We start from the raw sequence: 20,144 nt of genomic DNA, 5'->3' as shown, positions 1-20,144 counted from the left end.
TACCTTGTCTTTCACCTACCTGCCAGAACATGAGGTGAAAGCTCTCGGTGTGAGTGGCACTCTCTTACCTTTTCTTTCCTTTGTTCTTTTGGCACTTACCTACGTCACTGCTACAACCTGCCACTCGATAGACCTTCATCAACATGTTTCAGCGGTGCGCGCGATTCATCGGCTTTCGCAATACCGTCGTATTTACTGTCGGCTTGGGTATCCTGCTTCTCTGTAATAGCATCTTGTTGCTTTGGCAATTCCGCTCGCCTTCACAACCCGCACATCGCGACAAGCTCATTCACCATGGACCAAGCACGCTGGAATTGCACCCCATCGATGAGCTCAAGGTACACGCCCAACGCAAATTTGGAGAGCTCATCTCAGAACAAACACACGACCTATATTCGGCAGCCGACGCATACCGACAAAGGCGCGGTCGCAATCCACCACCTCACTTTGACGCCTGGTTTGAGTATGCGCAGAAACACGATGCGGTCATCGTGGAAGAACTTTTCGATCAGATCTACCGTGATCTAAGGCCCTTCTGGGGTGTTTCTGCGAATAGCATGCGTGGCTTTGCACAGCACTATGAACATCGCATCACCGTAAGGAACGGAACCGCCACCAGGACGGAAAACCAGGGTCCAGGCACGCCGACGGACCGTATGTTCGCGTGGTGGGATATGGTCAGGCGCATGGAAGGCATGCTACCTGACCTCGATTTCGCTGTCAACGTCATGGATGAGAGCCGAGTCATCGTACCGTGGGAGGAGATGAGCAACTACACCCGGGTTGAGACCCTGACGCGGAAAATACTGCCTGATGATGAGGTCATCTCCGAGTATAGTGGCTTCCAAGCTCCAGACGAGACGACTGGAGAGCCGCCTCAGGTAAACTGGATGGGATCGAGCGAGCCATATTGGGAGATGGCGCGGAAAGCATGTCCACCAGATTCACCTGGCCGAAACCAGGCCGCTGCCACGAACCTTGCTGGACCTCCTCCTTTCCCTCGGGGCTATCCAGAGCACTCGTATAAAGGCTACGTGCAGAACTGGGACTTGGCGAGAGATGCTTGCCAACAAAAGCATCTACAGGAGTCCCATGGAACATTCATCGAGCCGGTCTCGATATCGACAACTCACGCTTTGATACCCATATTCGGTGAGACGAAGTTACAGCAAAATGCAGACATTCTCATTCCTCCCGCCGCATATCTCTCCGAGGCCTTTGCAGGAGGAGACTACTCAGGTACGAATCCCGATGGCAAAAGTTGGTCGAAGAAGATCGCAGGTGCTATATGGCGGGGTGTCGCTAGTGGAGGTCGTAACAAGGCAGAGAACTGGACGCGATTCCACCGGCACCGCTTCGTCTCCATGTTAAATGGAACATATGTGCACAATCTCGAAATGGGCGCTGAGGTAGCGAACGGAGGCGAAACGTACAGTCCGCAGTCATATACGACGTATCATCTAGAGGCGACAAGACATATGAACATGGGTTCTTGGCTCGATCGGATTGCGGATGCCGGCTTCACGGATCTTCTGTGTTTCCCACAGTCTGGTAAGCGAACTTGCGACTACAATGAGCAATGGTTCGAGGCTGTAGAGAAGGTTCCCATGTCCAAACAGTTCGACTACAAACTCCTCCCAGATATCGATGGTAACTCCTTCTCCGGGCGTTATCTTTCTTTCCTACGTTCGACGTCCGTTCCCATCAAGGCGACCATCTACTCGGAATGGCACGACGATCGACTGATACCATGGCTGCACTTTGTGCCGATGGACAACTCATTTGTCGACATGCACGCCATATTGGATTATTTCCTAGGCACTGGAGACGATGATGTGGCAGTGCTGTACGGCGCTCACGACAAAGCAGCGGAAAAGATTGCACTTAGCGGCCAGGAGTGGGCTAACAAGGTCTTACGCAAAGAAGGTAAGTTCTGGCTGTACGAAGTGCATGTGAGACATATACTGACTTCGTACCCCTACCTCTGCAGACATGTACATTTACACTCTGCGGTTATTGCTCGAATACGCCAGGCTTTGCGACGACAACAGAGAGCAGCTGGGCTTCGTTGGGGACCTAGTCAAAGGCGGCTTAGGAGATGGAGCATGAAGGTGCAAAAAGAGATTCGAGGCCGTCTTTGCATGAGCGTACACATGACATGTGAACCCGACTCGTCCTTCTGCATCGACGGGACTGCATCTGACTCGACCTGTATACAAGCCATGCCTGGCGCATGTTGTGCCTGGCTGGCCGCGGCGACGCGCAGGAACATCAGCACGCATATGTGCCGCCCTGTAGGTTATGCGCATGTCAGAATCTGGAGGCACAAGATCCGAATCGTGCGAGGCGTGCGTTTACGAGCCTCATGTTGACGCCGTGGCACCTTTGTTGCGCGAAATCGGCGATGGGGCAAATTGGAAGTGTTCTGGACTTTCGAGATAGTTATGTTTTGTAATCAGAGCCTTTTCTTCGTGATGAGATGACTTGAGGTGATGGTGTGTGATCAGTAGGGTGGCAGCGACGATGTCATGGTCAGGCTGGGGGCTCAGGCCATGTTCAGCCTCACGGCGGTGCCCCTCCTAAATTTTATACTAGCGCGATTGCTCGCATCTTTCGCGAACCGTTGACGCATCGCAGCTACCCCACATCTGGCATGCAGCAAAGCCTGGCAAATATTTGTCGCGCCAGACTTTTTCCCTCTAGCAACGCTTGTTTGACGAGGCCGCTGGCGACTCTCTCCTTTCCTTTGACTCAGACACGCAGCCGTAGCCCAGTCATACTGACACAGCCTGCCATTACGCCCAGCACCCCGCGCGCGTCCACCCTTCACACACTCTCCTCCCCGCTGCGACCGCACACACGTCCGCGACACTATCTACGCAATCAGCCCATCCCACCCGGGCACAACAGTCCTAGAGTCGCAGCTGCCTCCACACTACTGCGAGACTACTTCCAGTTCGACGCTACTTCCCTCAATCCCCTCCGAAACCTCGACGCGTCGGCGCGCCCACCAGTCAGCATGGAGGACCTCACCAACACCCTCGCGACGCTCGGCCTCGACAAGGTCCCGCAAGAGCCCAACACATACCCCGCCCTTAACCCATTCGACATCTACCGGAGTCACATCACCGAGCTGCTCTCGTCCGTGTCAGGCGTAGACAAGCAAATAATATACCCCACACTAGCATGGACGGCTAAGCCAGAGCATGGAGACTTGCAGCTGGCCGTGCCTGCGCTCCGCCAGAAGAAGAAGGACATGAAGGCCTTCGCACAGGAGCTGGCAGATGCCTTCCCCGAGTCGCCGCTGGTCAAGAAGCCAATTGTCACAAACACATCCATTGGCTTCTTCTTCAAACCGGAGACGCTCACATCGCTTGTTCTGCCCATGGTCCTCAAGTCCAAGGAGGCATACGGTTTCAACAAGAACCTTGGTCTCAAGAACCCGCTCGACCCCTCCTCCGGCGCAAAGAAGATGATCGTCGAGTTCAGTTCACCCAACATCGCGAAGCCCTTCCACGCTGGCCATTTGCGAAGCACAATCATTGGTGGTTTCCTCGCAAACCTATACGAGGGCGCTGGTTGGGACGTCGTTCGCATGAACTACCTCGGAGATTGGGGAAAGCAATACGGTGTGTTGGCTATTGGTTTCGACCTCTACGGTAACGAGGAGGAGCTCGTCAAGAACCCCATTGGACACTTGTACGACATCTACGTCAGGGTCAGCAACGTACAACACGAAGAGGCGGAGAAAATGAAGGCTCTCAAGGCCGAAGCTGCGAAGCTTAAGGAAGACGGCAAGGACGCGTCGGAGCAGGAGGCCGAGGTCAAGAAGATCGAAGCTGAGGGTATCGACGAGCAGGCTAGGAAGTACTTCAAGGGCATGGTAGACGGCGAGCCTAAGGCGCTCGGCATCTGGAAGCGCTTCAGGGTGAGTAGACTGATCACAAAGGCTAGAGTACAAATACTGACCTGCGCAGGACCTGTCCATCGAGAAGTACAAGCAGACATACGCCCGGCTAAACATCCACTACGACGACTACAGCGGAGAGTCTCAAGTCAAGGACGAGAGTATGGACCTGGCTGCTAAGATCATGTGGGAGAAAAAGGTCTGCGAGGACTCAGAGGGCGCCGTCATTGTCGATCTTACAAAGCACTCCAAAAAATTGGGCAAGGCCGTCGTCAAGAAGAAGGACGGTACTTCTCTGTACCTGACCCGAGACATTGGCGCTGCGATTGAGCGTGTCGAGAAGTACCACTTTGAGTATGCCAGCCCATTCCTACAATTTCCTACCTCTTGCTAACTGCGTCACAGCCGCATGATCTACGTCGTCGCATCACAACAAGACCTGCACTTGGCCCAACTCTTCAAGATCGAAGAGCTCATGGGAAGGAAAGATATCTCAGACAAGTGCCAACACATCAACTTCGGCATGGTCCTTGGTATGTCCTCCATCCCATCTCATACATCCCGTCCAGGCCACTAATAACGCACAGGTATGTCGACCCGAAAAGGTACAGCCAAGTTCCTCGACGACATCCTCCGCGACGTCGGCGACAAGATGCACGAAGTAATGAAGACGAACGAGACAAAATACGCCCAAGTCAAAGACCCCGAGCAAACCGCCGACACACTAGGTATCTCCGCCGTCATGGTGCAAGACATGAAGGGCAAGCGCATCAACAACTACACCTTCGACATGGACCGCATGTGCTCCTTCGAAGGCGACACAGGCCCATACCTGCAATACGCACACGCCCGTCTCTGCTCCATATACCGCAAGGCCTGCGATGCGGACCCCAGCCTCGCTGACCTAGACCTCACATCCGCTGACTTGAGCTTGCTGAAGGAAGACAAGGCTGTGGAGTTGGTCCGCCAGTTGGCGTCGTGGCCAGACACTTTCCTCAACACGCTCAAGACGCAGGAGCCCACTACAGTACTTACGTACTTGTTCAAGATGGCACATGCGCTCAGCAGCAGTTACGACCACTTGCAGGTTGTGGGCTCGGAGAAGAACGTCATGATTGCGAGGTTGGCGCTGTATGTTGCTGCTAGGCAGGTCTTGTACAATGGTATGAGGGTGCTTGGACTCAGCCCTGTCGAGAGGATGTAGAAGGCTGTACATAAAGGAGATGTATCGATTGCATGGATATGAGAAATGAGAAATGAAAACATGTTCAAATCACAACTCTGCGTAAAATAGCATCGCGAGGCATAGTGAGGCAGCGCAGTTCGAAGAGCACAGTGAGGTCGGATGGGGGTTGATCGATTGCTTGTTGTTACATACAGTGCATTTTCTAGCTAGCAATTACCAACTTGTATACTATGTAACATGACGATATGTTGACAGTCTGCCGACCAAGAGTGTGAGACAACAAGCTGGACCAGCTGCCCAACTTACAACGCCATCCGATATCTTGTAATGTTGCCTCTGTACACTGCCGGCGGGATATGTACAATACAATACAGTCCGTCTCAGTGCTGGGGTTGAGAGGTTGTCTATTTGAGTGGAGTTTATGTATGGTTATATGTTCATGATATGTCGTGAAGGTGAGATGATTGAGAGCGAGTCGTGATCGGGTGGTGTGAAACTGGGAACGACCAATGGTTCAATGACTCCGGGGAAGTGCTGAGAAACAATGCTGGAAAAACGACGCTAGAACGCTGCAAACAAAAGGAAACAGTGCGCCTTAGGAGAGGGTTGCTGAGTATGCTCGGTGAGGCGTTAGGCCGCGGGCGAGGGAAAGCGTGGTTGATCGAATGCGCTAGCCCCCTGTCATCTCGAAGATCCGTTTGACACCGCGTCTAGACACCCGAGCAACAGCTGCAACAACTCCGACCATGAAGGCGGCACGGAAAGACAGTACAAGAAGACTCAATGCAAGAACACAGACGGCCCACCCCGTCTCGTCCGGTTGCTAGATGCCATTGGCAACAGGCGGCCCTCCCACCCGAGGGTCCCCAGGAGGCAAACCTGGGACTTTGTGCGGGTGTGGATGCGGAGGATGCGGGTGATGCTGGCAACCATGTGGACAAGTAGCTATAGGTTCGTCGTAATCGTCGTCGTAGTACTCGTCCTGTGGATCCAGCGACCCTTCATCGTCGCGTCGGTCGTAGCCGCCGGGCGGAGGATTTTGGTTGTGCTGAGCGTTGTTGGCATTGTTCTGTGCCTTTTTGCTCGCCTTCTTGCCCTTGCGTCCCTTCATCCTGGCCTTCTCCAACAGCCGCCGCTTCTCTGCCAGACGTTTGCGCTCCTTCCTGTCCTTGATCTCATACTGCCGGATCAGAGCCATGGGAGGATGGCCAAATATGTCTTCGTACTCGCAGAATTCACATATCCAGGGCTGACTTGGCGGGTTGTGGAAGTTGGCGTACTCTTGCTGAATGCGACGCTTGCGGGCAGCATACTCGTACAGCTTGGTAGCACTTCGTCGCGGCTTTCGAGGCGGCGGTGCCTGTTGCGGTGGTGGAGGTCCGGTCGGACGTCGTGCAGTCCCATTGGGCAGGGGCGGTGGGGGATATGCACCTGCTCCATTCATGTTGGGGCTGGTCTGAGTGCCCTGGGTAGACACCATGGGCGCATCGGGGCGCACGGGGGGCCGTGAGCGGGCAGCTTGAGGGTGGGGTGAAGGAGAGGCGGCGGCATTGGGGTATGCGCCAGGCGGTTGAGGGTACTGGCCGTTTTCCTGGCCCGGCCAGACCATCTTGTTGGCCGAGTCGGAGCCACAGGTGAAAGTGAATTGGGTCTTGCTGGCAGTATGCTTGGCGGCTTCCTGCTGCAGAAGGCTCACGTTTTCGTTGCCCGGGGGTGGTGGGGTCGCGTTTGCGTTGGCAATGGCAGTGGAGATGATGCCGCTTTGCTCCGGAGGTCCTAGAAAACAAATCGTTAGCGCACGGACTCTTTTAGTGGTAAAGACGTATCAATTCCCGAGGTGACACCGTACGTTTGCTGTTCCCTTTGGCGTTGGCGAGATTGGTCGAACTAGCCAACACTCGCCTTTCCGAGCGTCCAGAGCCAGATCGGCCGAAACGCCCTCTGCCTGCGCCTGAGATACCGGTTCCGGAACTTGTCGCGTGTTGGGGTGTCGAAGGCGCCGAGCCGTAGTAACGCGCGATGCCATCCCCGTCGTCCATGGCGCCTGCCTCGTGAACTGGTGCGACACCCATGCCAGTCAGATCGGCGGAGAGGCTCGCGTGGTGTGACCCGTTGCTACCCATGTTGGGGATTTTGCGCTTCTTCTTGTTGTTCGTGTTCTCAAATGACTCGTAGCCATCTACCGAAGACGCAGGCGAACCTGGTTTGCGATAGGCACCAGTCGCACCCGCTGCCGGCTTGCCTGACGCTTGTCTGCTGTACTGATAGCTCGGGGACGACGGCAGCGGTCCGTTTCGGTCGTCCTCTTCCTCCTCGCTCTCGACCTCGGAATGGGTATGGCCACAATGACAGGCGTGGTGGTCATTAGCCCCAGTCCTGTGAGGTCTGACGCGCTCATCGGCCGTGTATGGCGGGTAGTTGAAGAGCGGCCCTGTAGAAGGCGGGTTGTGCGGGTACACGATCGTCTCGGCCTGCTCGGGGGACAAGCGGGCGCGTAGAGAACGGGCGGGCAGAGGGCGAATGGGCCGGTCGGGGTACATGGAGGACGATGTGTCGGGCGAGGAGCGCAGCGGCGAAGAGCGGTTCCACTCGTAGCCTGCGAAGGGGAGAAGCGATGTCAGATATCTGGAGAGACCGGGGAGGAGGCTCAGACGAGGCATGTTGGTGCATATGGTGGCAGAAGGAAATGGTGAAGAGCGTTGCAGGCTGCCCGCAACGACTTCCTTTACTTACCCGCAGTCGCCGCTGCCATGGTGGCAATCCTTCCTCAACGTCCGATCACCAAGACTGTGGGGCGGACGTGACTCCCAGCAGTCCTACTATATCCAAGTCGGTCCCTCTCGTGCTGTGTTGCCCGTATTAGCAATCAACCACGCGCAGTCTGTATCGCCGGTGTACAGCCGCCTGGGGAACACGGGGTCTCTCCCAAACAACGTCGAGACGGGGTGTGGCGGTACTGGAGCTCTACGCACCTTTTTCGAGGGGTTTGTGTGAGGGACGGTACTGGTGGCCAGTTAGCGGAGAACCCCTCTATTGCTCGGCGATGCTAACACTGACAGTATACAGCTGACAACAGCTCCAAAAGAACCAACAGCGACCAGATCACGGGGGACAGAATGTGTCTCGGAGGTGGTTGGAACGAGTGACAGCGTTGATGATGCGTCAATGCCGAAGACGTGGGATTGGGGTTCGCCCGCCGCCAAGCCAACACAGGCACTTGGGCTCAACTGATGTGGCCTCGGGCTCGCCAAAGCAGGGTCCGTACTAGTGTATATCGCGATGATTCGAGTGACAAGGTCGCAGAGCAGATACAACGTGTTCCGCGACGACGACAAGAGACAACAGAGCAGTGTGTAGGTGTATGCACAGCTGTCGGAGGATGGCGACGTAGGCTTGCATGCAGGCTGTCTTGCAGTGACCGTGCTGGTGGCGCTAGGGCGAGCAGGGGATTGGGAATTGTACCTGGCCGTCCGACAAATGATAGCCATGCTTGCCCTTCTCGCCTCTTTCCTCGGAATTCTTTGCTTTCTAATCAATCATCTCGAGAATTATCCAAATGCCGTTGCGCTTACGTCTCAAGCCCCGTGTGCTGCCCGACTCGGAACACGTCCACGGTATTGGAGCCTGCCGAGACGTCCGCCCGCACTGTCACCGCCCATGCTTCGTAGTGAGGAGCAAAGGCCACACGCACAAGACTTGGTGCACCATGTTCCATCTCTTGCAAATAGGAGTACCTGACTTCCTCCGCAAATGTATGTGTGTTGCCTCGCACGTAGCCATAATACATCGACTACGCCGAGTAGATGTACAGGGACGATAAGTTATCCAAAGGGATCGGGAACTAAGTCGCTCTCAGTCATATGCTTGGTATCGGATTTGCTCCGGCACCCCGTCGTACCTGCATCCGTGAGCTGACCCCGCAGGCACATGGCAAGGCCCAAACACCAAACCCAAGTCACGTTCACACTCCATGACACTCCACAATGTCCATGGACCACAGCCGGGACCCTTGCCCTTGGGTTGCCCTTAGTGATTTTGGCGGAGCGTTCTGCATGGGGGCAAGTCCTATCGATTGCTTGCAGCTGGCTACGTCATCCTCGGTTTCATAGCTAACAACTCCTAGGCCATCGGAGGGGCAGTTTGGCATGGCATAAAGGGGTTCCGGTACTTACTTCACCACCACGGCGTATAGCCAAATAGTGCTCACAGCTCCAACAGCAATTCTCCGCATGGCGAGCGACGCGTCGGTGCCATTGTCGCCCTGAAAACGCGCGCCCCTGTCCTTGGTGGTAACTTTGGAGTATGGGGTGGCCTCTTTAGCAGCTTCGATTGCGCTGTGAAAGGCATCAGGTGCGGAGGCTCCTCTCTGGCCAACGAGGAACCCAATTCGCGACGAACAACCAGCCACGTACTAATTGGTACCTTTGTAGGAAGAAGGAAGATCCGTGGAATGCCATCATCGGGGGCTTCTTCACTGGAGGCGCGCTGGCGGTTCGAGGCGGGGCCAAAGCCATGCGCAATAATGCTATCGGTTGCGCCATCCTCCTGGCCGTCATCGAAGGTGTCGGCATCGCGTTCAGTAGAATGCTGGCTGAGAACACTCGGCTCGAAGCACCGCCACCACCGCCGCCAACTACCTGAGGAGCAGCTGTCGCCGCGGACCAGAACAACTGGCACACCCTTTGGGTGTCACACATTCGCGTCGCTGTCACTTGATCTTATCACCGTATTGGCGTCTACGGAAAAGGGTACAAATCGTTACCCGGTAATTTTCTTTGAGTCGGGATTTATGAACTGTACTGGAATCAAGGGCGGCGTTGTCTCTCTGGGGAACAATGAGCTGTCCTCGCGCATGCAAGCCAGGAACTTGGCTATGCTTGCCTTTTCAGAAGTGGTATACATTTCGTGATGAAACCACCGCCGCGTCGTCCCTCCAGCTGTATCTTAGGTACGTCCTTCAGTCCTGGTCACTGATGCCCTTTGCAGATTCTCAAGTCAGCTATGCTTTATTTCGCTGTTCACGCAAATGCTCACTGGTGATGCACGAAGATATGCCTGATGATGGCTAGCAAGATAAGCTGAGATAGCTAACATTCGCTCGGGACCAACCGCATCATCTTTACCAACATTGTAGCTCTACGCTACGACCAGAAGAGGAAGTGCACGAAGATGAGGTCAGTGCTCGCATACATTCTGAGACCGCCTTTTGCTTTTGAGCCACGTGCAGCGCTGGGTGGAAAGCTTGACACTCCAAAAGAAAGGACATTTCCATGCAACCAGCGGTAAGTCAATAGTCCGCGGTCTGTTCTTGTCGCAATATCCAATCGCACATTTCCTCCTCGCACGCGCGGCAGGTCCCTGTAACCATAACGTTGCCGGTTACAAAAAGTGTCCGCTTTGTAGCCAGTATTGTAATTGGTGGTTGTACTGTTGGGTCGTACTGGCGAACCGGGCCTCAGTACCATGGTCGCACTGATGCGTACAATTCCCTAGGCGAGAAGGTCATCACACCGGTACTTATATCATCGCTCCATCCGCAGCCTTGCGAGCTGGTGTTGTGGCGCTTCGTCCTCTTTCACTCGTTCTTTCTACTCCAGCGCAATAGCGCGTTCCGCTCGCTCACCGCGACTGCCCTGGTGGTCAGCTTCAGTCCCCTCCCTCGTCCCTGCCTACAACACCCGGGACCCCACTCACGTTCCACGCTCTCACTTGACGCATCCACTCACTAGCTTACGGGTACCTAATACTTACCTTCTACCGCCTTTTCCTTGCCTTGGCGACCCTCATTCACAGGGTATAATTTCAACTGCCGCATACAAATCTTTCCCTTTCCCTACTCACCCCCACGGAAAATCGAGACGAATACGCCTTCAGCTTCGCCCAAGATGATAGTCGGTTTCGAGGGGCCTTGCTATCACATATCAGAGGCATGCCCAAAAGAGTATGCATACTGGGGCTATCAACCTTCTTTGGCCACAAACATCGCCTTCGCTGCGCTGTTCGGTCTCTCGACTATCGCCTACCTTGTGCAGGGACTTATGGGAAAGAGATGGCTTGGCTTCACTGTCGCAATGGGAACGGGTTGCGCGATTGAAGTCGTCGGTTACATTGGGCGCATCCTAGCACATGCAGATCAGTTCGCTGAGGTACGTCTGTGGATTGTATTCGTCGATTCTAGGACTGACACGACACAGAACCCTTTCCTCATCCAGATCATCTGCCTGACCATCGCACCTGCCTTCCTCGCTGCGGGCATCTACCTCTGTCTCTCGCGCATCGTCACCACTGTCGGCCCCCAACACTCACGGATCAAGCCACTCTCATACCCCAAGATCTTCATCCCCTGCGACTTCATCTCTCTCGTGCTTCAGGCCGCTGGCGGAGGTATGGCCAGCGTCGCGACACACAACGGCGAGGACCCGCAGAAGGGCAACAACATCATGATTGCCGGTCTCGCCTTCCAAGTCGCAACCATGCTCCTCTTCATTTTGCTGGCCCTCGACTTTGCATGGCGCACATACCAAGGACGAACAGCTCTAGGCCAGATATCTCCGGATCAACAGCCAGCTATCATCCGCCGTTCATGGCCATTCAAAGCTTTCCTTGTGGCTTTGTCGCTGTCTACCCTCTGCATTTTCACAAGATGCGTGTTTCGCGTGGCGGAATTGAGTGAGGGCTGGGAAGGCCACATTGCCAACACCCAAAAGTACTTCATTGGATTGGAGGGTGCTGTCATTATCGCGGCAGTTCTGCTCCTGAACTTGTGCCATCCGACTCACTGCTTCAAGGATGCAGATGACGTGCGAGGAGTTCAACTGCAGCGTCTCGCTGACGGAAGCACTACGGAGTTCCCGGGGCTCAACGGGCTCAGCGGTATGCAGCAAGCACAAAAGTGGATGTGAGGCCTCTACGGAGCTACCATTCGACCTCTTCGGGTGATGTTATGAGCAAGGCCTAGTGCCGAGGATCAAATCCTGATTTCCTTCCTGTATGATATATTTAACCCCACGAATCTCAATTGATTCCACTTTTGGAGCAACACAATGAATCTTATGTGGACCGCATTACGGTCATGTGAAATGAGGCATTTCCGCATCAGACTTGTTCATAGTACTTACAGTAGCAAAGACTTTGGTTTTCTTACTCAGACTTCAGTTTCATACAGAGTCTCATATGTGTATGTATGTGCAATGAGAAAAAAGTAAAGATGCGTGATCGCTTCCATGTGCTCATTGTTCTGGGTTTCAGTAGGGCGTATTGTTACGTCCATGACCATCAATCTCATCTACTAGTAGTTGGAGGTCTCAGGGGAACGGACAGCTACTCCTGACAGTTCTATTTCTGATTTTGCTTTGTAGAAAGATGACTTCGCATACAACAATGTGTCGTGCATTATACGATCCTTTGGTTTCCCACCCACGAGGCATATGTTTCGAAGTACTCAAGCACCCAAAGATATCAATGACTTACGACCTACTTCTTTTGCGACAAATTGTATTCAGAACGGGAACAGCAGTGTTGAGGACTTCAGCGACCCAATCGCGCTCCGTTTGACGCGCGCGCCTAGGCACTTGTCGACCTTCAGATAACCCAAAGTCTCTCACTCTGGCGACCATTGGAGGGCCTGGTCCACCCCGTGATATTGCGCTCGGGCTCTTTTACCTGCCCAACTTTACCTTTGCGAATACCACACGAGCTGTCAGCCGCTAGCAGAAGACCCCCAATACCTCCATATATAAACTCTTCACCTATATGCTCCAACCCTCCACCGCACTCTCCACTCTACAAACATTTTGATCATTTGATTGCTGACAACAGTGCTTGTCTTGCATACATAATCTCCTTGCTTGCCGCCTCCAGCCTTCGGCACTCTTCTCTTGCGTTGAGCGTTGTCACCTAAGGCTTCAGCAACCAACAACAACCCATCACTCAACATGAACCAAGCAGAAGATGTCGAAGTCGTCCTCGGCCATGAGCGTCGCTACAAGTTCCACTCTGGTACTTTGGCGCGTAACTCCACTCTCCTCGCCGACTTGTTGACCGAGTGCAACGCCGTCAAATTGAACACCCGCGCCAGAAATGCTGGTATCAAGACGCGATGGATGATTGAACTCAAGGACCTACCTTCTGAACAACATCCTGCCGGTCGTCTTGACCTTGTGGTATGAAACTCTAACCCCTATCCTATCCTCTATTTACCGGCAACAGTAACTAACACCGATGTTTTCAGGAACTCACACCAACTGCCGAGCGAGCCGACGGTCGCAGCGGCCTGATTGTCAACGAAAACGGACGAATCCCCCAAGCCGTTAAGACCTTCGAGCACTACGAAAGCATCTTCTATGCGTTCTACAACAAGGAGCTCAAGATTGCCGACACCGACATGTCCGCCGCCCTCCAGGACTGCTACCAGCTTCTCAGAATTGCGGACTACCTAGGCTGCACCGTACTTATCTCCAAGCCCATTGAGATCGCCCTCCTGAAACACGGTCAAGATCTCTTCCGTGCTATCCAGAAGAAGCCGCACGCATGGATCGAGATGTCGTACCGAATCCGCAGCGAACTCATCTTCCGCGAGTGTATCGTCCACTTAGTCGGCAACTGGAGGGTTCTGAAGGCTTCTCGCAGTACCCTCGACTACCTACGCGAAGTCCCTGGTCTACGCGGCTTGCTCGAGAAGTACCATCGTGCGATGCTCAGCCAATGCAAGGCCGTCGAGCTAGCCGTCATGTCCCTCTACCCCGGTACCATGCGCCTCCCCGTCGAAGACCTGCCCATCAAGCGCGAAGCCTACGCCAAAGACATCCTCGTCTGGATGGCACTGACCTTCTTCCGCCACTGGATCGGTCAGCGTCTCATCATGGACAAAGGCCGCCACAGTTCCGATTGCGGCTTCGAACTGTACAAGGCCATCGGCACAGCAGGAGATTCCTACATGGACAAGTCCGTCATCAACCAGTTCCACACCAAGTTCCCCATGACGAAGAAAGCCATGAACGTCCTGGAGAACCATCTACTCGAAATCAAGGAGTGTATGAAGACCGTTGTCGATCAGCACAAGATCCTCAAGTCAACCTGCCAGTTGGATATCCATCGCTTCCCTGTTGAGTATCTGACTTGTACTGAGTTCGATAAGGGAGATTACCCGTGGGACAAGGACAGCGAGGGTCCTAGGGTTCTTCCGGCGAAGAGGGCGTACAAGCCTGGTGGCAATGACATTGCTCGCAAGAACCTGGATACTGCGAGGATGCATCAGGAGAGGAGTATGAGCATGGAGGGTGAGGAGGAGGAAAATTCGGTTGAGTTTGAGAGTGATGACGAGGAGGATACCAGGGGTAAGCGGGCTAAGATTGATTAGGTTTGGGATTGAGGTATCCGCCGGGCGGTAGTATTGGGTTGGTTTTGAGCTTCACAGGACGCCGTGAGGACCTCCTGGGGGTTGTGTGGTTTTTCAAAAGTGAGGGTTAGGTTGGTATGTCGGCGTCAAACGGGTCTATGGCTGGACGGAAATGAGGTATTGAGTTGCTTGTAGTCAGCAAAAGGGTCTATGAGGGCATGTAAATTTCTTGACAATGGCTCGACTACCTCCACGGTCAGACACAAAATGATGATTCTTGACTGTATTCTTATGGTGTATTGAAGTGAAAGGGAGTATTTTGACTTGATATCTCCCTGAGTTCGAGTGAAAGCTTCATTCCTGCTGTCTCCTCCATCTCCCCTGATATCCTCTACTCGTCATCGAAGCCCGTCGGTCTCGGCCGTGGTCCCTTTGGTACTGTGTCAAGTCAGCATTACGTCCTCTTGCCCCAGATCTCCTTCCCACAGTCCACCGAATGTCCTAGCAACCATTTCCTGCCATCCGCCACGTACCTGGGTATGTCATAGGGATCTTGGGGATCTGCTCCTCGCCCATATATCTCCGAATCGGGGGAACGGTAACGACCATTATGGGACCAGCGCATCCGACCATGATGGAGTAGAAGTATGCGGGCTTGTTGATAGAGGCCCATTTCATGTAGCGTATCGGCTGCTGGAAGAAGCGCGGGGAGGGGGGAATGCCGGACATGGTCGCTGTGTTGCTGTTGGTATGTGAGCGCGTGTATCGGAGTCGCGAGGCAAGTATGCGCGTACGTAGACTATCCCTTATCGTGCGTGGGTAGGTCCGGTAATCAGCAGGCTCAATGCCTCAGTCTGGTGTCGCAATCGCAAGTTTGTCGGCGCGAGTCTGGTGTTCGTGAGGTCGCTGCCCGTAGCTCACGCACTCACCTCCGCACTCCAATCGGCGTGCAGCGATTTTCCGGGACCGATGGGGCTTGGCAAAAGCATACGTATCTCCGTTACAGCTCTCCACACGCCGGCGCAACTCGACAAGTCCAATCTTCATTCAACCACAAGATGAGGTGGTTACTTTCTTTTACCGTCGCCTTCGTTTGGTCGGTGGTGGTGCAGGCCAAGAGCTTCACTGGCAACCGCTTGCTGGTTGTGCTGGAGGAGCAGGCCGAGAGGGAGAAGTACAGTGTGTTCCTGGAGGACTTGACGTGTAAGTTATGAATTAGTTCAATTGTGTCTGGAGACGTTGTGGTGTCTTTCATTCGCGCAAGGTGCGATGCAAAGACGAGGCATTGGCAAAGCCCCGAAGCCATCGAACTTGCAACTTGGCCTTGCGCAGCAGATGACGCTCAACTGAATTCACTGATGGTGAGCCAATGCTGACACGACTGGATAGCCCGGGGATACACCACATCTGTCGAATCACCAAAAGAGAGCAAGCTCTCATTACTGAAGCACGGCGAACGAGCATACGACCATGTCCTCCTCCTCCCCGGCAAGTCGAAAGGCCTCGGCCCTGCCCTCACAGCGAACAACCTCCTCGAATTCATGAAGAAGGATGGAAACATTCTGGTTGCCCTCTCGAGCGAATACGCTATCCCCACAGCTGTCCAGGCCATGCTTCTCGAAGTTGACATGAACATCCCAGCGGACAAGGGCGCATTGGTCGTTGACCACTTCAACTACGATGCGTCATCGGCGAAAGAAGAGCACGATGTATTGCTCCTTCCGTTCCCCAAGTCGCTCAGGCCGGACGTCAAGAACTACTTCGCTGGCGAGGGATACATTGCCGTGCCACGCGCTGTCGGTCAGGCTCTTGGAAACGAATCGCCTCTCACCTCACCTATCCTCCGCGCCCCTAGCACCGCCTACAGCTACAACCCCAAGGACGAGGCTGACGGTGTTGAGGACCCCTTCGCGGTTGGAGAGCAGCTAAATGTCGTCTCTGCGATGCAGGCCAACAACGCGGCGCGCCTGGCTGTAGTCGGTTCAGCCGAGATGCTCCAGAACAAGTGGTTTGCTGAGAAGGCCAAGCTAGGCGACAAGGCTATCACGACTGGTAACCGCGAGTTTGCGCAGAAGCTTTCTGAGTGGACCTTCAAGGAGACGGGTGTGCTGAAGATTGGCAAGCTCCTCCACTACCAGGATGAAGGTGCTAGCAAGAAGTTGAACACCAGCGCCGCTATTCCTGAGAACAACCCTGGAATCTACCGTATCAAGACCGACGTCGTAAGTTCATGTTGAGGCGCGTTTTAGAAAAAGGTACTAACAGACATAGCACTTCCAAGTCGAGATCTCCGAATACACGAACGACCACCTCGCTCCCTTCGTCCCCTCACCCAAGGATAACATCCAGCTCGAGTTCAGCATGCTCTCGCCCTTCCAACGCCTGAACCTCTCTCCGATCGCACAAACCGCGAACGCAACCATCTTCGGTGTCGCGTTCAGAACACCCGATCAACACGGCATCTTCAACTTCCGCGTCAACTACCGCCGCCCATTTGTCACCAACATCGACGAGAAGAGGCAGGTCACCGTCAGACACTTCGCGCACGACGAGTACCCAAGGAGTTTTGAGATTAGCGGTGCGTGGGTCTGGATTGGCGGTATCTGGGTTACCGTTTTGGGCTGGTTGGCATTTGTCGCCGTTTGGCTGTACAGTGCGCCTAGCGAGAAGAGCACAAAGAAGACGCAGTAGATGGACTACAGGGTTTTGGATGGGAATTTTGACCGGCTATGTGCGTGTAAACAAAATACTCCGTCGGCGATGCGCGGTATGTATATTATGGATAAAGGGCAAGAATGACCCAAAATTTCGTTGCGAATGGAATACCAAAGAATACCACAATTTGCTCCCAGCACCCTTTTCTCGTTCTCCCTAGTATCCTCAAAAGCTTTGACTGTCTCTTACACGCCGCCTTTTCTTTAAAGCTTACTCTGTTCCTCCAAAACCCGCGGATGCGCTACCTTGCCAGGCTTCAACTTACTCCAATCCTTCTCATACCCCTCTTCCACGTCCGGATACGGTCCTAGTGGCGTGATACTGAGCGGGTTGATATCGCCATGACTCTTCGTGTACTGTGTGCGCAATCAAGGTCAGCCATCACAGCACCCTGCACGACGATTCGCAGTTCCACTTACATTCTCCTTGATATGCCTGAAATCCGTACTTTCCTTGAACCCCTCAACGTTATGATATAGATTCTTGAGCCAATTGTTCAAAACAGGGTAATCATGTCGTATCGAACCCAGATTCGTCTTGAAATGCTGCGAGTAGACCGTATCGAAACGGACGATCGTCGGGTACGCCAGGAGATCCAACTCAGTCAGCTTGTCGCCGAGGATATACGGGCCGCCATTCTTGTGCACAAGTTCTTCAAGTCGATTCAGCGCAGCGAAAAGCGGAACAACACCCTTCTCGTAACCTTCCTGAGTCGGTGCGAACCCCGCTTTATACACGCCTGCGCAAATCAGCGACTGCAACCACGGACTAATCTCATCGATCTTCTGGCGTAGCTCCTGGGGATAGAAATTAATGCCCACAAGCTTTCTCTCACTCTCCAACACCGAATCGAACGCCCGCGGTAACCACTTCAACATCTCCGCACTCTCATTGTTTACAATGCGCCCGCTCTTCTTGTCCCACAGGAGCGGCACGCTGTATTTACCCTTGTAGGCTGGGTCGTCGCGGAAATAGATCTGGTGCATGAATTGGCTGTTGAAGAGGTGGTCGGGTGTTGCGTTGGGATAGCTGGCGTCGAAGCGCCAGCCCGGTTCGCCCTTTGGGTAGGGGCGGACGATGGAGACGGGGAGGTAGGGTTGGAGGTGGTTGAGGTGACGGACTAGGTTTGGGCGGTGGGCGAAGGGGCAGAAGAGGCCTGGGGGATACGTTGGCGTGAGTGCTGCTTTGGTATGGTGTTGTGGATTTATGTAGGCTTACCGATGTAGAGGTGGTATCTGTCTTTCTCGGGTGGGAATTCACCTCCTTCTTGGATGACGCCGTGCCAGCCATCGTCGGTGCCGTACTTGTGGATTTCTTTGGTGGTCATTTTGTGCTGGGTGGATGATAGATGAGATTCAAGATATCCAACGCACAAGAGAATGTGTTTCTATTAGGAGAAGCTTCGGCTATCTGTTCATATATCGTTCGTTATGTCAATGATTGTGTACTGTGATGCTGATGCTCAGCTAGGGAGCTCATAGTGGGGTATCTGAACGCCCCGTCGTAAGCTCATGCAGGGACCGCGGAACTGATTCCGAAATCGAGCCAATTTCGGAACTCAGGTGCAGCACTTCAACTCTTCGCAAGTAACACCACAAGGCACACCACACGTCTCCGTACTCGTTCGTGCAGTTTGCGTTGCACTTGTGACGCCTTCGGCTGTTACTCTGCCTCCACCTTCAACCTCATGGAGCCTGTCCGAAGAAGCAGCCAGCTCAGGCTGTAGTGTTGCCGAATGAATGCCGTACGCATGCAGACATTCAGAGAAAATCTTGGCTTTGCTCATGAAGCTCGCGATATCAGGGTCACTGACCACAACGTGTGCAGATGCGACAGCTTTCTTCTGATCCAGACGCCAAACGTGCAATTCGTGCACACTAAGCACTCCAGGAATGGCCTCCAAATCGTGTTTGACATCCTCAATCTTGACGCCCAGGGGTGCAGACTGAAGCAGGATCTTGCCGCTACGCTTCGTGAGGGGAATTGCGGTAAGAAGAATCATAATGGCGATCCACATACTAACTGCGGGGTCGGCATAATAGCGATTAGGCGACTTGACGAACCATATGATAACGGCGGAGATGATCACACCGATGTTGTTGATCGCGTCGCCGATGACGTGGATGAGAACTCCAAGTATACCCAGATCCATGCCGTGCTTCTTTGGTTTGGCGGATATATGCAGGTGATTGGCATGTATGGGGGTAAGTGACATGCTCTCTTCGTCGCCGTTGCTACCAGGGCCATGGTCGTGATCATGCTCGTGTAGAAACAAGGCACTGATAATGTTGAGAGCTAAGCCGACACAACCCACAATCAGGACCAGCTTGGGGTTCTCGACGCGCTCGATGCGGATGAAGCGTTCGATAGATTGTAGCGTGATGCTGACGCCTAGAGCGAGAAGGAAAGAGCCGTTGAAGAAGGCGCCGAGGAGTGAGGCCCGCGCCCAACCGAAGGAGAGATCTGGAGGTGAGGTCTTGCGCTCTGTCACCTGGACAGCTACCAAGGCCACAATGAAGCCGATGAGATCGTTGAGCTGGAGATGTTGTTAGTGCTTTTACGCAAGGAAGGTGTAACATAGACACGTAGGATGACGCGGGACTCACATAGTGGAAGGCATCAGCTACCAGGGCAAGTGATGATGTATAGAAGCCGACGGAGATTTCGGCTGCGAAGAAGCAGAAAGAGATGGCTATCACGGCCCTGAGGCGGGTCTTTCGACTGACTTGGAAGCGGCCGTGCTTGTGCCCATGCGCATGATGGTCTGGCTCGTGGCTGCTGTGGCTGTGGGCCATGGTGTCGAGAGAACAATGATATTAGGTTTTAGGAAAAGATTGAGGGAAAGCTCATGGTAAAGAGAGGATGAAGATTAGCAAACGAGGATGGAGACCGAGTACCTGCCTGGCTTTATGTCCGTTTGTACCATGTTCAGGAAAAAGGTGTGAAACACAGGGACTTAGTGACGGTGCGAAATTTGAATCGAGATATGACAACGGTTA

General features: G+C 53.9%; 8 protein-coding genes across 8 annotated transcripts; 4 read left to right on the top strand and 4 right to left on the bottom strand.

The window, feature by feature from the left end:
• Positions 1 to 143: 143 nt before the first annotated feature.
• J4E93_006314 (uncharacterized protein) lies at positions 144 to 5,111 on the top strand (the record flags this gene model as incomplete). The annotated part of the gene is made up of 5 exons (XM_049344230.1): positions 144 to 1,926; positions 2,925 to 3,928; positions 3,978 to 4,261; positions 4,313 to 4,440; positions 4,495 to 5,111. The coding sequence occupies 5 exons, from the start codon at positions 144 to 146 to the stop codon at positions 5,109 to 5,111; spliced, it is 3,816 nt and encodes a 1,271-aa protein (XP_049198665.1).
• Positions 5,112 to 5,916: 805 nt separating this feature from the next.
• On the bottom strand, positions 5,917 to 7,753 carry J4E93_006313 (uncharacterized protein; the record flags this gene model as incomplete). The annotated part of the gene is made up of 2 exons (XM_049344229.1): positions 5,917 to 6,869; positions 6,943 to 7,753. 2 exons carry the CDS (start codon positions 7,751 to 7,753, stop codon positions 5,917 to 5,919), a joined length of 1,764 nt encoding a protein of 587 aa, XP_049198664.1.
• A 3,225-nt stretch (positions 7,754 to 10,978) lies between these two features.
• Positions 10,979 to 11,995, top strand: J4E93_006312 (uncharacterized protein; the record flags this gene model as incomplete). Its single annotated transcript, XM_049344228.1, has 2 exons — positions 10,979 to 11,239; positions 11,288 to 11,995. The coding sequence occupies 2 exons, from the start codon at positions 10,979 to 10,981 to the stop codon at positions 11,993 to 11,995; spliced, it is 969 nt and encodes a 322-aa protein (XP_049198663.1).
• Positions 11,996 to 13,027: 1,032 nt separating this feature from the next.
• On the top strand, positions 13,028 to 14,451 carry J4E93_006311 (uncharacterized protein; the record flags this gene model as incomplete). The annotated part of the gene is made up of 2 exons (XM_049344227.1): positions 13,028 to 13,255; positions 13,324 to 14,451. 2 exons carry the CDS (start codon positions 13,028 to 13,030, stop codon positions 14,449 to 14,451), a joined length of 1,356 nt encoding a protein of 451 aa, XP_049198662.1.
• A 370-nt stretch (positions 14,452 to 14,821) lies between these two features.
• On the bottom strand, positions 14,822 to 15,159 carry J4E93_006310 (uncharacterized protein; the record flags this gene model as incomplete). Its single annotated transcript, XM_049344226.1, has 2 exons — positions 14,822 to 14,868; positions 14,964 to 15,159. The coding sequence occupies 2 exons, from the start codon at positions 15,157 to 15,159 to the stop codon at positions 14,822 to 14,824; spliced, it is 243 nt and encodes an 80-aa protein (XP_049198661.1).
• Positions 15,160 to 15,488: 329 nt separating this feature from the next.
• Positions 15,489 to 17,121, top strand: J4E93_006309 (uncharacterized protein; the record flags this gene model as incomplete). Its single annotated transcript, XM_049344225.1, has 3 exons — positions 15,489 to 15,633; positions 15,820 to 16,652; positions 16,702 to 17,121. 3 exons carry the CDS (start codon positions 15,489 to 15,491, stop codon positions 17,119 to 17,121), a joined length of 1,398 nt encoding a protein of 465 aa, XP_049198660.1.
• A 227-nt stretch (positions 17,122 to 17,348) lies between these two features.
• J4E93_006308 (uncharacterized protein) lies at positions 17,349 to 18,472 on the bottom strand (the record flags this gene model as incomplete). The annotated part of the gene is made up of 3 exons (XM_049344224.1): positions 17,349 to 17,501; positions 17,565 to 18,301; positions 18,364 to 18,472. The coding sequence occupies 3 exons, from the start codon at positions 18,470 to 18,472 to the stop codon at positions 17,349 to 17,351; spliced, it is 999 nt and encodes a 332-aa protein (XP_049198659.1).
• Positions 18,473 to 18,703: 231 nt separating this feature from the next.
• Positions 18,704 to 19,940, bottom strand: J4E93_006307 (uncharacterized protein; the record flags this gene model as incomplete). Its single annotated transcript, XM_049344223.1, has 2 exons — positions 18,704 to 19,681; positions 19,752 to 19,940. The coding sequence occupies 2 exons, from the start codon at positions 19,938 to 19,940 to the stop codon at positions 18,704 to 18,706; spliced, it is 1,167 nt and encodes a 388-aa protein (XP_049198658.1).
• Between the last annotated feature and the right edge of the window lie 204 nt (positions 19,941 to 20,144).

The sequence above is a fragment of the Alternaria ventricosa genome (genome assembly GCF_023758065.1).
Source record: "Alternaria ventricosa strain BMP 2768 chromosome Unknown scaffold_10, whole genome shotgun sequence".
Lineage (NCBI taxonomy): Eukaryota > Fungi > Ascomycota > Dothideomycetes > Pleosporales > Pleosporaceae > Alternaria > Alternaria ventricosa.
Note: the sequence above shows the minus strand (reverse complement) of the source record. Positions and strands in the feature narration are given on the sequence as shown.